This window comes from Muntiacus reevesi, chromosome 9 (assembly GCF_963930625.1).
Source record: "Muntiacus reevesi chromosome 9, mMunRee1.1, whole genome shotgun sequence".
NCBI classification, from domain to species: Eukaryota; Metazoa; Chordata; class Mammalia; order Artiodactyla; family Cervidae; genus Muntiacus; species Muntiacus reevesi.
Genome location: NC_089257.1, coordinates 74,461,898 through 74,477,130, shown reverse-complemented (window position 1 = coordinate 74,477,130; position 15,233 = coordinate 74,461,898). Strand labels below are relative to the sequence as shown.

The 15,233-nt window shown below is 35.4% G+C and overlaps 1 protein-coding gene across 1 annotated transcript in view; it reads left to right on the top strand.

Annotated features, from left to right (window-relative positions):
* Nucleotides 1-15,233, top strand: part of GUCY1A2 (guanylate cyclase 1 soluble subunit alpha 2) — a 404,812-nt gene that overhangs the window by 314,675 nt on the left and 74,904 nt on the right. The window contains exon 6 of the mRNA XM_065945273.1: nucleotides 4,843-4,986. Coding sequence (XP_065801345.1) covers nucleotides 4,843-4,986 — 144 coding nt within the window. The remainder of the gene's footprint in view (nucleotides 1-4,842; nucleotides 4,987-15,233) is intronic.

Here is a 15,233-nt window from a genome sequence, read left to right as displayed (position 1 = left end):
AGCCTGAGCAGTGTGGACCCAGGAAATGCATGCTGCCTTGGACAGTGGCAAACCCAGTGTGGTCCATCCAATGTGGGCATTCCCCACACATGCCAGTGGAATTTGTTTGTAGTGTCCATCTCTGTCCACAGCACAACTGAACAAGTGAGCCTAAATGAGTGGCCACCTTCATCCCCTCGTGTCAGGGCAGAAATTAGATACTGAAGAGATTTGCAAACAGAAGTCAAAATAAGCAAAGAAGGGTGAACTTCTCTGGAAGTGACAGATACAACAGATTAAAACTGCAGTTAATGTTGAGACTATGCATTTGAGGGGCAACTATAGATCTTGAGAACAAGTACAAGCCTGAACAAGGGACTGATACTGAACTGACACCACACAGCATATCCAAAGAAATTCCTAGATATATTTTTACTATCATAGCTTTTCAATTTTTAAAAACTTTTAGTTCTTTAGTACTCCTTTAACTTTCATTTTTATAGCCTACTATTTATTACCTTTCAAAAAAAAAACCTATTTTAAAAAAAACAATTGCATATATATTTTTTAATTTGGGGGATAGATTTTGTTTTGTATTTTTTATATTGTATTTTTGAAACTCTCATGTCTATCTAGGTTTTTAATCTCTGCTTTTTTATATTTGTTATCAATTTTGTATCTTTAAGAGTCTAGTCTTCAGTATCCATTTTCAGTTAGGGATTTGATTACTCTCAAAGGTCCAACAAGTCAAAGCTATGGTTTTTCCAATAGTCATGTATGGATGTGCAAGTGGGACTATAAAGAAAGCTGAGTGCTGAAGAATTGGTGCTTTTGAACTGTGGTGTTGGAGAAGATCCTTGAGGGTCCCTGCAAGGAGATCCAACCAGTCAAGCCTAAAGGAAATCAGTCCTGAATATTCATTGGAAGGACTGATGTTGAAGCTGAAGACTCTGGCCACCTGATGCGAAGAACTGACTCACTGGAAAAGACCCTGATGCTGGGAAAGATTGAAGGCAGGAGGAGAAGGGGATGACAGAGGATGAGATGGTTGGATGGCATCACCAACTCAATGGACATGAGTTTGGGTAAACTCCAGGAGTTGGAGATGGACAGGGAAGCCTGACATGCTGCAGTACATAGGGTCACAAAGACTTGGACATGACTGAGTGACTAAACTGAGCTGAACTATTTTAATTATATTAATAGCTAGATATAATAAATTTATGTATTCACTTGGTATATATTTACTAAATAGTTATATTTAAGACACATTGATGATCACTATGAGTACAGACATTAAAAATACATGATCCTTTTCTTAAGGACCTTATGTTTAGGTCCTTAATCCATTTTGAGTTTATTTTGTAGCTGGGGATACATATTGATTATGCATTGATGCATATTGATTAAAACTTATAATGAAAGCTCTAGTATAGAGATGTGGAAAGTGTTGTTGAAAGTAAAAGAAAGGATTAGTTTTGCTACTAAGAACTAATGGAAGAGCCATGGAGTGATTCACAGAAAACGTGATATTGGAATTGGACATTTAATACAATATCTCATCACTTTGCTCTAATTAAAATATTAGATTTTTTTAGGATTTAGTCACCTTGATTATTTACCTTGATTATTAGAAAACTTTCCTCTAGAAATGAGTTATTCCTAACTTTTATACCATGTTATATTCTTTGAAATTTGGGCAGTTTTAACTGTGAGTAAATACTTGCAATATTTAAGAATCACAAAGGATGCTGAAATCAGAATTAAGTACACCAGTCAGGATGGACATTATCAAATAATCTGCCAACAGTCATTGCTGGAGAGGAGGTGGAGAAAAGGGAACTTTTCTGCATTGTTTGTCAGAATGTAAACTGATAGAGTCATTATGGAGATTCCTTTAAAAACTAGGAATAATTATACCATATGACCCAGCAATCCCACTACTGAGCTTATACCCTGAAAGTCACAATTCTAAAAGACGTATGTACCCCAATGTTCACTGCATCACTAGTTACAATAGCTAGGACATGGAAGCAACCTAGATGTCCATTGACAGATGAATGGATAGAGAAGTTGTGGTATATGTATACAATGGAATATTACTAAGCCATAAAAATGAATAAATTTGTTATATGGAAACACAAAAGACCCTGAATAGCCAAAACAATCTTGAGAATGAAGAATGGAGCTTGAGGAATCAATCTTCCTGTCCTCAGACTGTACTACAAAGTTACAGTCATCAAGATGGTATGGTACTGACAAAAAAAAAAAAAGAAATATATACCAATGGAACAAGGTAGAAAGCCCAAAGATAAACCTACACACATATGAGCATGTTGGCTTTGACAAAGGAGGCAAGAATATCCCATGGAGAAAAGACAGTCTCCTCCATAAATTGTGTTGGGAAAACTGAATGGCTATACATAAAAAAATAAAAGACAAAAACCACTACAATATTGTAATTAGCCTCCAACTAATAAAAATAAATGGAAAAAAATAAAATAAAATTTAAAAAAAGAAAAAAAAGAAAAGAAATTAGAACACTTCCTAACACAATACACAAAAATAAATTCACAATGGATTAGAAACCTAAATGTAATGCCATAAACTATAAAACTCTTAGAGGAAAACTTAGACAGAACACTCTTTGACACAAGCCATAGAAAGATCTTCTTTGACCTACCTCCTGCTGCTGCTGCCTAGAGTAATGGAAATAAAAACAAAACTAAACAAACGGATCATGATTAAACTTAAATGCTTTTGCACAGCAAAGGAAACCATAAAGAAGATGAAAGACAATCCTCAGATTGGGAGAAAATAATTGTAAATGAGATAGCTGACAAAAATTTAAACTCTAAAATATACAAGAAGTTCATGCAACTCAATATCAGAAAAACAATCTGATCAAAAAATGGGCAGAAGACTAAAACAGACATTTCTCCAAAGAAGACTTACAGATGACTAATAAACACATGAAAAGATGCTCAGCATCACTTATTACTAGAGAAATGCAAATCAAAGCTACACAAGGTATCACCTCACACCAGTCAGAATGACCATCATCAAAATATCTACAAACAATAAATGCTGGGAAGGATGTGGAGAAAAGGGAATCTCAACACACTGTTGAGAATGTAAATTAATACAGTCACCATAGAGAACAGTATGGAATTTTCTTTAAAAACTAGGGGAAAAGCTACCATATGACCCAGTAATCCCACTACTGGGTACAAACCCTGACAAAACCATAACTGGAAAAGTCACATGTACTCCAGTGTTCATTGCAGTACTATTTACGATAGCCAGGATATGGAAACAACCTAGATATCAATTGGCAAATGAATGGTAAAGAAGTTGTGATACATATATACAATGGAGTGTCATTCATCTATAAAAAGAAACAAATCTGAGCCACTTTTAGTGAGGTGAATAAACCTAGAACCTGTTATGCAGAATGAAGTAAGTCAGAAAGAGAAAAACAAATATTGTATATTAATGCTTATATACAGAATCTAGAAAACTGATACTGATGAACCTATTCCTAGGTCAGCAATAGAGAGGCAAACATAGAGAACACACTTGTGAACACAGAATGGGAAAAAGAGGGTGGGACAAATTGAGATAGTTGCATTGAAACATATACATTACCGTATGTAAAACAGGTAGCCAATGGGAATTTGCTATATGAAGCAGGGAGCTCAAACCGTTGCTCTATGACAACCTAGAGGGATGGAATGAGGTGGAAGATGGAAGGGAGGATCAAGAGGGAAGTGACATATGTATAGTACTAATAGTAGTGTTAGTCACTTAGTCATGCCCAACTCTTTCAACCCTGTAGATTGTAACCCATCAGGCTTGCCTGTCCATGGGATTCTTCAGGCAAGAATATTGAAGTGGGTTGCCATTTCCTTCTCCAGGGGATCGTCGAACCCAGGGGTGGAATCCAGGTCTCCTGCCTTGCAGGCAAATTCTTTACCATCTGAGCTACAGGAAAGCCCATGTGTATGGGCTTTGGCTGATCCATGTGTATGGGCCTATGGCTGATTCATGTTGACATATGACAGAAACCAATACAACATTACACAGCAAATTTCCTCCAATTAAAAAATAAATTTAAAAAAGAATTACAACAGAATCTGGAAAGACTCTTGACAGTGTCTGCTAACTCTTTAACTGTAAGATTTCAGAGGGGTTTCTGTGCATCAATTTGTAATCTCTCAAATATAACCAATACTAATTCTTCCACTTGGGATATTTGCAAGGATTAAATGAAATAATGTGTGTTAAGCAGTTGATGCTATTAATGGTAGAGAGTATGAATTCAAGAAGTGTTCAGCGTTAGAATTATTAAGAGTTAAGAATAGGCTAGACAATAAATTATAGATATATCAAACATAGTTATACCTGAAATTAAAACAACATTGTAAATCAACTATACTTCAATTAAAATTTAAAAACTTTTAATACTAAAAAGCTGTGGAGTATTTTGGAAAAACTGCAGAGAATTACTTTCCAGTGAAAGTCTACTTGAAGGTTTGAGGAAATAAGAATGTCTTTGTAAAATGTCATTATTTGGAAATTTTCCAGGCAAAATAGTGACAATCCTATTTTTGTTGGGGATAATTACTTTATATTCTAGTTGTTTCTCGTTTTAATGATCATCTATGGTGATAATGTTGATGAACAAACAGCTCTGGATGTTAGTATTTGACTCTGCTATGATTACACTCAAGTTTTCTAATTGTTTAATTATTGGTGCTTTGCTGATATATTTTCCAGCAACACTTGTGATCACAGATAATTAAATATTTCTATTTTGCTTCATTATCATACATTTGCATTTACTCTGTCTGATTGCTGCAGGTGGAAACAATAGGTGATGCATACTGTGTTGCTGCAGGGCTCCATAGAAAAAGCCTTTGCCATGCTAAACCCATTGCTCTGATGGCCCTGAAGATGATGGAACTTTCAGAAGAGGTGTTGACACCTGATGGAAGACCAATTCAGGTAAGCCTCTCAACAATTTTGTTTGCATAGTAATGCACCTGTAACTGAAGAAGGCAAGAAATTCCTTTCTGAATTCTACTTACTATAGCTTACAGGTCTAGATAAGCCAGTTGCTTAAGAAGAAGGGATTACTAGAGATAACTTATAAACCCAGGAAAGGAACAAATGAAATATGACCCACCCAGAATAGGAAAAAGTGTGAGGAAGATAAATTACCATGGGGAAAAAAGTTAAATGATTAAACCAAGGAAGGAACCTGCTGTCAGTGACCAGTTCACCCCCACCAAGGAAGGGTGACGATAAAAATTGGTCCTGAGAGATAATCCATAGAGCAAGAAATAAGAAGCGAGAAGTTGAAGGACCTGGACAACTTCCTGTAGATAGTGTACAGGTGTTCTTATGAAGCTCAGGGCTCAGGGTTACTTTTGAATTGTTTTTTGTTTCAGAGCTTGAACGTTGGAACCTGCAGACTTAAAAAAAAAAAAAATGCACAACGTGAAAGTTGTGAGTTTAGTTTTATTTGAGGCAAAATGAGGACTGCAGACTGGGATATAGCACCTCAAATAGATCTGAGGAACTGTTCTAAATAGGCAGGGGCAAAGGTCAGTATTATGTGATTTTTGGTGAAGGGGGAATACATGCAATCAAGCACATATTTTTTGGCAGATGATTTCTGCTAGACGCAAGGAGCAATCATCACCATGAAGGAATTTAGTGCTTTTCTAGGTATGAGGAGATACAAGAATTGGGTAATAAAATCAGCTCCTGAAAATATATAGCTATCTGAAGATCTGCCAGTCAGTTTTTTCCTGAGCACAGAGTGCTTCATTTCTCCTCTCCACCCTGAACTCTTCAGGGAGTGTTGAAAATCGGCAACTGCAGCAGCACACGTTTCAATCCTCATAGAGGCAGATGGCAAGTGCCAATGGCAAGTGCGAATTTGTGCTTGACAAGCCCAAGATTGAGGAAACATCAAAAGCTGGAAGATGTAGTTTCCAGTGTATTGTACTCTTTTTGATGTTGATAGCTGTCGGCAATTTGGGATTTACATCTGAGAATGGATTAAGTCACCCAGCCATATTTCTGAAAGCACCTGACAGATCCCAGAAATACTTTTATTATGAATATGTATAAACCAAAATTTGTATTTGGCAAAGTAACCTTGAATTCAAGGCATCTCTTTAATAACAGTTCATCAATGCTGGGTTAAAAAATACAGAAAATGCCTCAAAATATGAATATATTTCTAGTTTGGCACTATGGCAAAGTAGATATTCTGAGTGACCCTTCTGAATAAAATTATTAAAATGTGGTGTTAAATAGTTTACAAATAGTAGCTTTTTGGAAACTACTAAGCATATTACTGAACACAGATATATAGATATAGATAGTTATATATATGTATATATAAACAAAATTTAAGTGGTGAATTAGAGTACTCTATCATTAGAAGTGATAACAGGATACTAGAAAACACTATCCCTCCACGAGGAAAATCAACCTCAATTCCCTCTTCAAAGAATTTCCATAGATAAAGTTCTCTAAAAAATGAGTGTCTAATATTAAATACAAAGCAAAATAAAACAAAGGGAAAAAAAACACACACTCACATAGGAAAGCAAAGTACTAAGAGAAAGAACCAATAGAAACAGGAGATGAGAAAAACAGACCTGGACTATTATCAGATATCAGAATTGTTGTACATAGTCTAAATGACATTCCTTAGTATAATTAAAGAAATGAAGAGAAGCTTAAAAATTCAAGGCTGGAAAAGCTAGGTTTGAAAATGAACCAGAGAATTTCTAGGCAATCAACACTACACCAAAACAAACAAAAATAAAAAATCAAGCAAACCAAAACAAAAATATTCTCAGTAGACGAGTTTAGAAGCAGATTGCTGCTGCTGCAAAGTCGCTTCAGTCGTGTCCGACTCTGTGCGACCCCATAGACGGCAGCCCACCAGGCTCCCCCGTCCCTGGGATTCTCAAGGCAAGAACACTGGAGTTGAGCCATTTCCTTCTCCATAGAAGCAGATTAGATACAGCTAAAGAAAATATCCATAAATTTGTCCAGAGAATTAAAAATAAGGAAATATGAATAAAAGAATGTAAAATATGTAGGAGACATTATAAGTTCAGTTGGAATTATCTGCACATGAAGATAATAGAGAAAATATTTTTAAAAGTTTCTGGAATTATTGAAAGACACAAATATGGTCTCAGACACAGTAATCTTAAAGAATTCTACAAAAGAGAAATCATCGGAATTCAAAACTATATCTTTTTTTTTACATTAATGTGTTAATTTTACTTTTTAAATAAAATGTATTTTAGTTTACTTTTAATGTTTTACTTCATTTGTACTTAATTTCATGACACATCTGCAATGTGTATGATGGGATATATATATATATATTTTTTTGAGATACAGTTGATTTGCAATATTTTATTATTTCATGTGTATGACATGGTGATTCAAAATTTTTACAGATTATACTCCACTTATAGTTATTATAAGATATTGGCTATATACCCTGTGCTGTACAATATATCCTCGCATGCTTGTGCATGCTAAGTTGCTTCAGTCATGTCAGATTCTTTGCAACCCTATTGACCAGAGCCAGCCAGGCTCTTCTGTCCATGGGATTCTCCAGGCAAGAATACTGGAATGCGTTGCCATGCCCTCCTCCAGGCAGGGATCTTCCTGACCCAGGGTTAGAACCCACTTCTCTATATCTCCTGCGTTGGCAGGCAGGTTCTTTACCACTAGCACCATCTGGGAAGCCCACTTTATATTCTTACAGTTTATTTATTTAATACATAGTAGTGTGTACTTCTTACTCCCCTATCCCTATTTTTCCCCTCCATTCTTCCTTCTCCCCACAGGTAATCAGTAGTTTTTTTTTTCTATATCTGTGAGTCTATTTATTTTTTGTTATATTCACTAATTTGTTTTAATTTTTAGATTTCACATACAAGTGAAATACGGTATCTGTCTGACTTATTTCACTAAGCATAATATCCTCTGGGTCCATCCATTTTGTAGCAAATGGCAAAATTTTATTCCTTTTTTTATTTCTGAGTAGTATTCTGTAGTATATATATACCACAATCTGTTGATTAACCCTTAGAATATTTCCATATCTTCATAACTGTAAATAATGCTGCCATAAACATTGAGGTGCACATATCCTTTCAAATAAGTATTTTGGTTTTCTTTAGCTATTTATAACCCAGGAGTTGAAATGGTGGGTCATATGATACTTCTATAATTTTTGAGGAGGTTCCAAGCTGTCTTACACAGTTGCTACACAAATTCACATTTCCATCAACAGTGTACAAGAGTCCCTTTTCTCAACATCCTCACCATTTGTTATTGTGGTCTTTTTGATCAGAGCCCTTCTGACAGGTATGAAGTGGTATTTTCTTGTGGTTCTAACTTGCATTTTTCTGATGACTAGGGATGTTGAGCATTTTTTTTCATATGCCTGATGGAAGTATATCTGTTCAAGTTTTCTCCCCATTTTTAATTGAATTGTTTATTTTTTGACATTGAGTTGTATGAGCTGTTTATGTATTTTGTTTATATATTTTATATATTAACTGCTTATCAATCATATTATAGGCAAATATTTTCTTTCATTCAATAAATTGTCTTTTCATTTTGTCCAAGGTTTCCTTTGCTATGCAAAACCTTTTAACAAAACTAGGCATATCTTAGTGAGACTGTTTGCTCCTTGGAAGAAAATCTATGAAAACCTAGACAGCATATTAAAAGGCAGAGACATTACTTTGTTGACAAAGGTTAGTGTAATCAAAGCTATGGTTTTTCCATTAGTTATGTAGGGATGTGAGAGTTGGACCATAAAGAAGGCTGAGCACTGAATTGATGCTTTCAAACTATGGTGCGGCAGAAGACTCTTGAGAGTACCTCAGACAGCAAGGAGATCAAGCCAGTCAATTCTAAAAGAAATCAACCCTAAATATCCATTGGAAGGACAGATGCTGAAACTGAAGCTCCAATACTTTGGCCACCTGATGCAAAGAGCCAACTCATCTGAAAAGACCCTGAGGCTCATAAAGACTGAGGGCAAGAGGAGAAGCAGGTGACAGAAGATGAGATGGTTGGATGGCATCACTGACTCAATGGACATGAGTTTGAGCAAACTCTGGGAGATGGTGAAGGACAGGGAAGCCCGGCGTGCTGTAGTTCATGGGGTCACAAAGAGTTGGACACAGCTGAGTGACAGAGCAACAATGAGACTGCAGTGCAAGAGAGAAAAAGAGGACATGATAAAAGACAATAGTGACAGTCATCAGTAGGGAAAAGATGGCCTATTCAATAAGTGTTTTGGGGGGCAATTGGTTATCCATGTTTAATAAATATGTAGTTACTTCCCTACTTCATGTGTCTGCACAATTACAGGTGGATTAAATATTATAGGCTGTAGTATACAATTATTACTTTATAATTAGGAATTTATAAACTCAGTGATTTATTTGCTAAAGTGTAACATACAGCATGTCAGTTTCAGGTGTCCTACATAGTGATTTGACATTTGCATATAATATGATATAATCAGAAATTTGAATGAGGGTAGAGAACTTTTTGGAGACTAGGCAGTCCAAAACTTTCAAATCATAAAAGAAAATATGGATAAATTTTTCTACTTTAAAAGTAAAACCTTTCTGTTTGTCAGAGAACACCTAAAGAGAAGGAAAAGTTAACCACAGCTAGGATATTTTGCAATACATATAAGCAATAAAATATCATTGGTTAACCTCATCAACATTCACATTAGATATATTAATAACACTATAATGTAGCTTTCCTACATATGAGTTTGGCACAACTTTGAAGGTCTGACAGTGACTTAATTGCTGAGGAATTGAAGTAGCAGGAAGTCTCATACAGAGCTGGTGGGAGTATAAATGGTACAATTGACTTGGCACTAACTAGTAAAATTTAACTCGTGCCTTTCTTACAACCCAGTAATCCCTCTCTCAAATGTTTGCTCCAAGAAAGTTGGTGTGCATATGCAGCAGAAGTCACACACAAGATTATTCAGTGATACTTTCATAAAGGCCCCAAAGTGTCTCGAGATAACTCAAATATCCATTTAAAAATAGAATGGATAAACTATGATACATTTATACTTCAGTATACTATTACAGCAAGGAAAAAGAATGACTTCAGTTACTGAACATCAACATGGATGGATGTCAGAAACATAATATTGTTCAAAGGAAGCGAGTGATGGAAGAATCGTCATCGTTCAGTCACTCTATTGTGTCCGACTCTTTGCGACCCCATTGATTGCAGCACTCCAGGCTTCCCTGTCCTTCACCATCCCCCAGAGTTTGCTCAAACTCGTGTCCATTGAGTCAGTGATGCCATCCAACCTTCTCAGCCTCTGTCATCCCCTTCTTCTCCTGCCTTCAATCTTTCCCAGCATCAGGGTCTTTTCCAATGAGTCAATTCTTCACATCAGGTGGCCAAACTACTGGGGCTTCAGCTTTAGCATTAGTCCTTCCAATGAATATTCAGGGTTGATTTCCTCCAGGACTGACTGGTTTTGATCCCCTTGCTGGCCAAGGGATTCTGAAGAGTCTTCTCTAACACTACAGTTTAAAAGCATCAATTCTTTGGCACTCAGCCTTTTTGATCATCCAGCTCTCACATCTCTACATGACTACTGGGAAAATCATAGTTTTGACTATACAGATCTTTGTCAGCAAAGCAATGTCTCTGTTTTTTACTACACTGTCTAGGTTTGGCATAGCTTTTCTTCCAAGGAGCAACCATCTTTTTATTTCATGGCTGTATTCACTGTCCACAGTGATTTTGGGGCCCAAGAAAATAAAGTCTCTCACTATTTCCATTGTTTCCCCATTTATTTGCCATTAAGTGATGGGATCTGATGCCATGATCTTCATTTATTGAATGCTGAGTTTTTAGCCAGCTTTTTCACTCTCACCTTCAAGAGACTGTTTAATTCCTCTTTGCTTTCTGCCATAAGGGTGATGTCACCTTCATATCTGAGGTTATTGATATTTCTCCCCACAATCTCGTGGCTTAGATGGTTGCAAGAATGCCCTGCAATGTGGGAGACTTGGGTTTGATCCCTGGGTTGGGAAGATCCCCTGGAGGAGGGCATGGCAACCACCCCAGTATTCTTGTCTTGAGAATCCCCATGAACAGAGGAGTCCATGGGTTGCAAAGAGTCAGAAATGAATGAGTGACTAAGCACAGCACACAGCACACAGCAATCTTGATTCCAGCTTATGCTTCATCCAGCCCAACATTTCTCATGATATACTCTACATAGAGTAGAAGGGGACAACAGAGGATGAGGTGGTTGGATGGCATCACCGACTCAATGAACATGAGTTTGAGGAAACTCCAGGAGTTGGTGATGGACAGGGAAGCCTGACGTACTGTAGTCCATGGGGTCGCAGAGTCGGACACAACTGAATAACTAAGCTGAACTGAGAGAAAATGTCATAAAAATGTGATTTTTACAGTTAGCTAAGTAACTCTAAGTAATTGTTAAAGGACATTTTAAGAGATATGAGAGCATTATATGTGGTTCAATTGCTTATGTTTTTTTCTTCTTAATCGAACTTAAAATTAATCCTTGGATTTTATAATTTGCAGAGTTTTTGATTCTATGAAATGCAGTATTTTTCAACCAATAGTAAAAGAGAATGAATAATCAAAGGGCAAAAAATTTACACAGGTTTATAGGATATTCTAGTATGTCCTAAAGTTGTAGCAGGCCACAGGCAAAGCTATGAGGTAACCAAAATGTACCTTTAATTTTTGTTTGTTTGCTCTCAAATGGAAAAGCAGGTTAATGCAATCAAAGTGTAAAGGATTTGGAGTGCAAAGACTCAGATTTTAGTTTTGCCCCAGTAATTGCTAGGTTTGTGAACTTGTGTGATTCGTAATAACTCTGATTTTTATCTGGGGGTAATAATATACTGACTTTATGTTCTTCAGAAAGTCGTTATTTAAAAAGCACATTAGAGAAACACTCTGCAATATTATTTCCTATTAACTGATATTGGTCTTTTTTTTCTGTTGTTTTACAGATAAAAAGGAAACTCCGGTATATTTGTCTAGAGGAAATAATATGGAGGGAGATTAATATATTGTTATCTATCATTCCTAAAATTATTCACTATGGCTGTAAAGTTATAATCTACAGACTACTTGTAGCCAAACATTTCAGTATCCAGAAGTTAGAATATTCAGGTTTGGGCATCACACTGCCAGGTCCTCCTTCTCCTGGCCCTGTATCCTTACTCTTTCCTTCTGGCTCTTAAGGACCATATTTCCTGTGCAAGCTCCTCCTCCTTTCCCAGTTAGTGCCCCTTGCTAGGCCCCATCACTCAACTTACTGGCTCTCTCATTAGGAAGACATGGTATGTATGCCCTATATCTCTTATCCCCTCAAAGCCAGTCTTTCTGTGGCTTCATTCTACTATTAATAAAATAGCCACTATCATAACTAGACTTAAAATTCATCTTATTTTGATAAAATTATTTCTTTAAAATGATTTGAAGCAGTCTTTTTTATAATCTTTAAGAAGTATCAATGGAAATGAGCAGATATTGCACAAAGGGTAGAGACTTACAGTTATAAAATTAACATATGGAGATCTAATATATAGCATGGTGACTTTAGCTAATAATACTATATCATATACTTAAACGTTCCAAGAGAGTACAGTTATTCCTGGGTATCTGCAGGGGATTATTTCCAAGACCCAGTTTGTATATAAAAGCTGTGGATGCTCAATTCCCTTATTAAAATTATGTACTATTTGCATATAACCTATGCACATCCTCCCATATACTTTAAATCATCACTGGATTATTTATTTTATATTATCTTTTTAATTAGACTTTTTCTTTTGTACTGGAGTATAGCTAATGAACAGTTTTGTGAAAGTCTCAGGTGGATAACAAAGGGACTCAGCCATAAATATACATGTATCCATTTTCCTGTAATTCCTCTTTCACCCAGGCTGCTGCATAACATTGAGCAGAGTTTCCTGGGCTATACAGCAGGTTATGTTGGTTATCCATTTAAAATAGAGCAATGTGTACATGTCCATCCCAAACTCCCTAACTGTCCCTTCCTCCATCCTCCCCTCCTGGCAACCATACAATGTAAATGCATTTTAAAATTTTGGTGATACATAGCAAATTCAAGTTTCACCATTTGAAACTTTCTGAAATTAGATTTTTCCAAATATTTTTCATCCATGGTTGATTGATCCATGAATACTGAAGGCAAATTTTTAGATCTGACAAGTCAACACATTGTACACCTTAAACATAAACGATATGTCAATTATAGTTCCATAAAACTGAAAAAAACAAGTACTGATGATGAGACTTTAGGGAAAGAGTGTGGTGCTTCGACCACTATTTGAGGAGTTAAATTCCTGAGGAAATATTGCTTATATTCCTCAGTCAACATGTTATAAGCATTCATTTAGTTCATTTATACCTTGAGTTAATCTTGCCTCAGGGAATTCAAATGTTTCCATTAAACATAGTCAAATTACTGAGGCTCTTATGATAGCTTCCAATTTTTTTACTACACCAAAAAAATCAAATGCATTTGACACAGAGCACACATTTGTGTTTATTTTTATATATAAAGTATACAAAATTAAAATAAAATATTAATAAAGCAATGCTAAATCTTACAACTCACTAAAAGATTATGACCAACAACTTATTTGTATTTTTGGAGGATAATTGCTTTACAGTGTTGCAGTGGTCTCTGCCATACATCAGTGAAAATCAGTTTTTTATATATATATCTCCCCTTCCTCATGAGCCTTCCTCCCAGTCCCTGCCCCCAGACCAGCAGTTTAAGAAACACTGATTTAGAAAAGAAATCCTTTTGACAAGCTTGATCTCAAATATGTTTGGTAGCCTATAAGTTACTTTGCTAAAAAATAAATATTTCAGAAAGCATTACAGTGCTAAGAGAAAGTGTAGCAAATAATCTTAGACTGTAATTGTCTGATTTTTCCAAATCTGAATTTTCCATTTCTGTTATTTGTCTTTCAGGAACCAACTTTCTACACATGATTTTGTAGCAAATGAGTGAGGAAGGGAAAGTAAGGATATTTTTATTATAAAATCTAGTCCATATTTTCTTCCGATCCATTTTCTACTGTCTTTTTATCTTATCTTGGACTTCCTTATCACTTAGGTTTAGTTAAAAATTATTTCTGTATCCACTTGCCTTGTTCACAAATAAGCCAGTTGTTTGCCATTTCTTACTTTCCGTAGTAAGACAAGTTGTTCATCCTAAATATAGAGCTTAAAGAATTTCCTGCTCCCAATATGGTTTTTTGCTGTCAAATTCCATTAAGTATTTTATTGTTAGGGATAACATATTTGTTTTCCTTCAAGGGAATACTTCATCATCATTATCATCATTGTCTAAATATGTTGCTGTCAGTATGGAAAGACAACTATAATATTTGAAATTAAAATATTTTATGATACACTAAAATGTATTAAATATTCTATTTCCTCATACTGAACAAATTTGATAAAGATAGATAAGTGCCTTATGGAGTTAATTTTACCCACATAAAATTGGAGAATAGAAATATAAAAATGTAAACTTAATTAAGCAATGCTATTTAGCCATTTTAAAAGTGACATTTTAAAAAAAATTCACTTTAGAATAATATGCTTGCTTATGCAAATATAGACAATAGACTATAATTATTTATTCCATTCACTGCAGAAAGATAGCTTCTGGAGATTTATGATATACATGGACTCAAGAAGATTACAATCGAGGAGGAACATTTATAAAATATAATTAAAATGCAATGTATTCTTTGAATTAGTGGAACTGTCTATAAAGTACATTAGTAACTGAGGAAAGAGTAAATGTTTTGAGAAAAGGGTTCAGAAAAGGAGTTCACAAAAGATGGGTTCCCTTTGCTGGATCTTGAAGGACATGTAGAGGGGAAATTATTCCAAGTGAGAGGGTAATTGCGAGAAACTGTCATGATATTTTTAATCTTCCTAGCCTTCCATAATTAATTGTGACAACTCTGTCAGATATGACATTTTCTGAATTTATAAAAAGAGGTTTTTTGTCATTGAAGGAATCATTTTTTTTTCCCTTGCTGATTTTTCAGTAGTAGGCTGACACATGTCATTGCAGAAAATGGTTTCTGATTAGATTTTACTGACTTCTA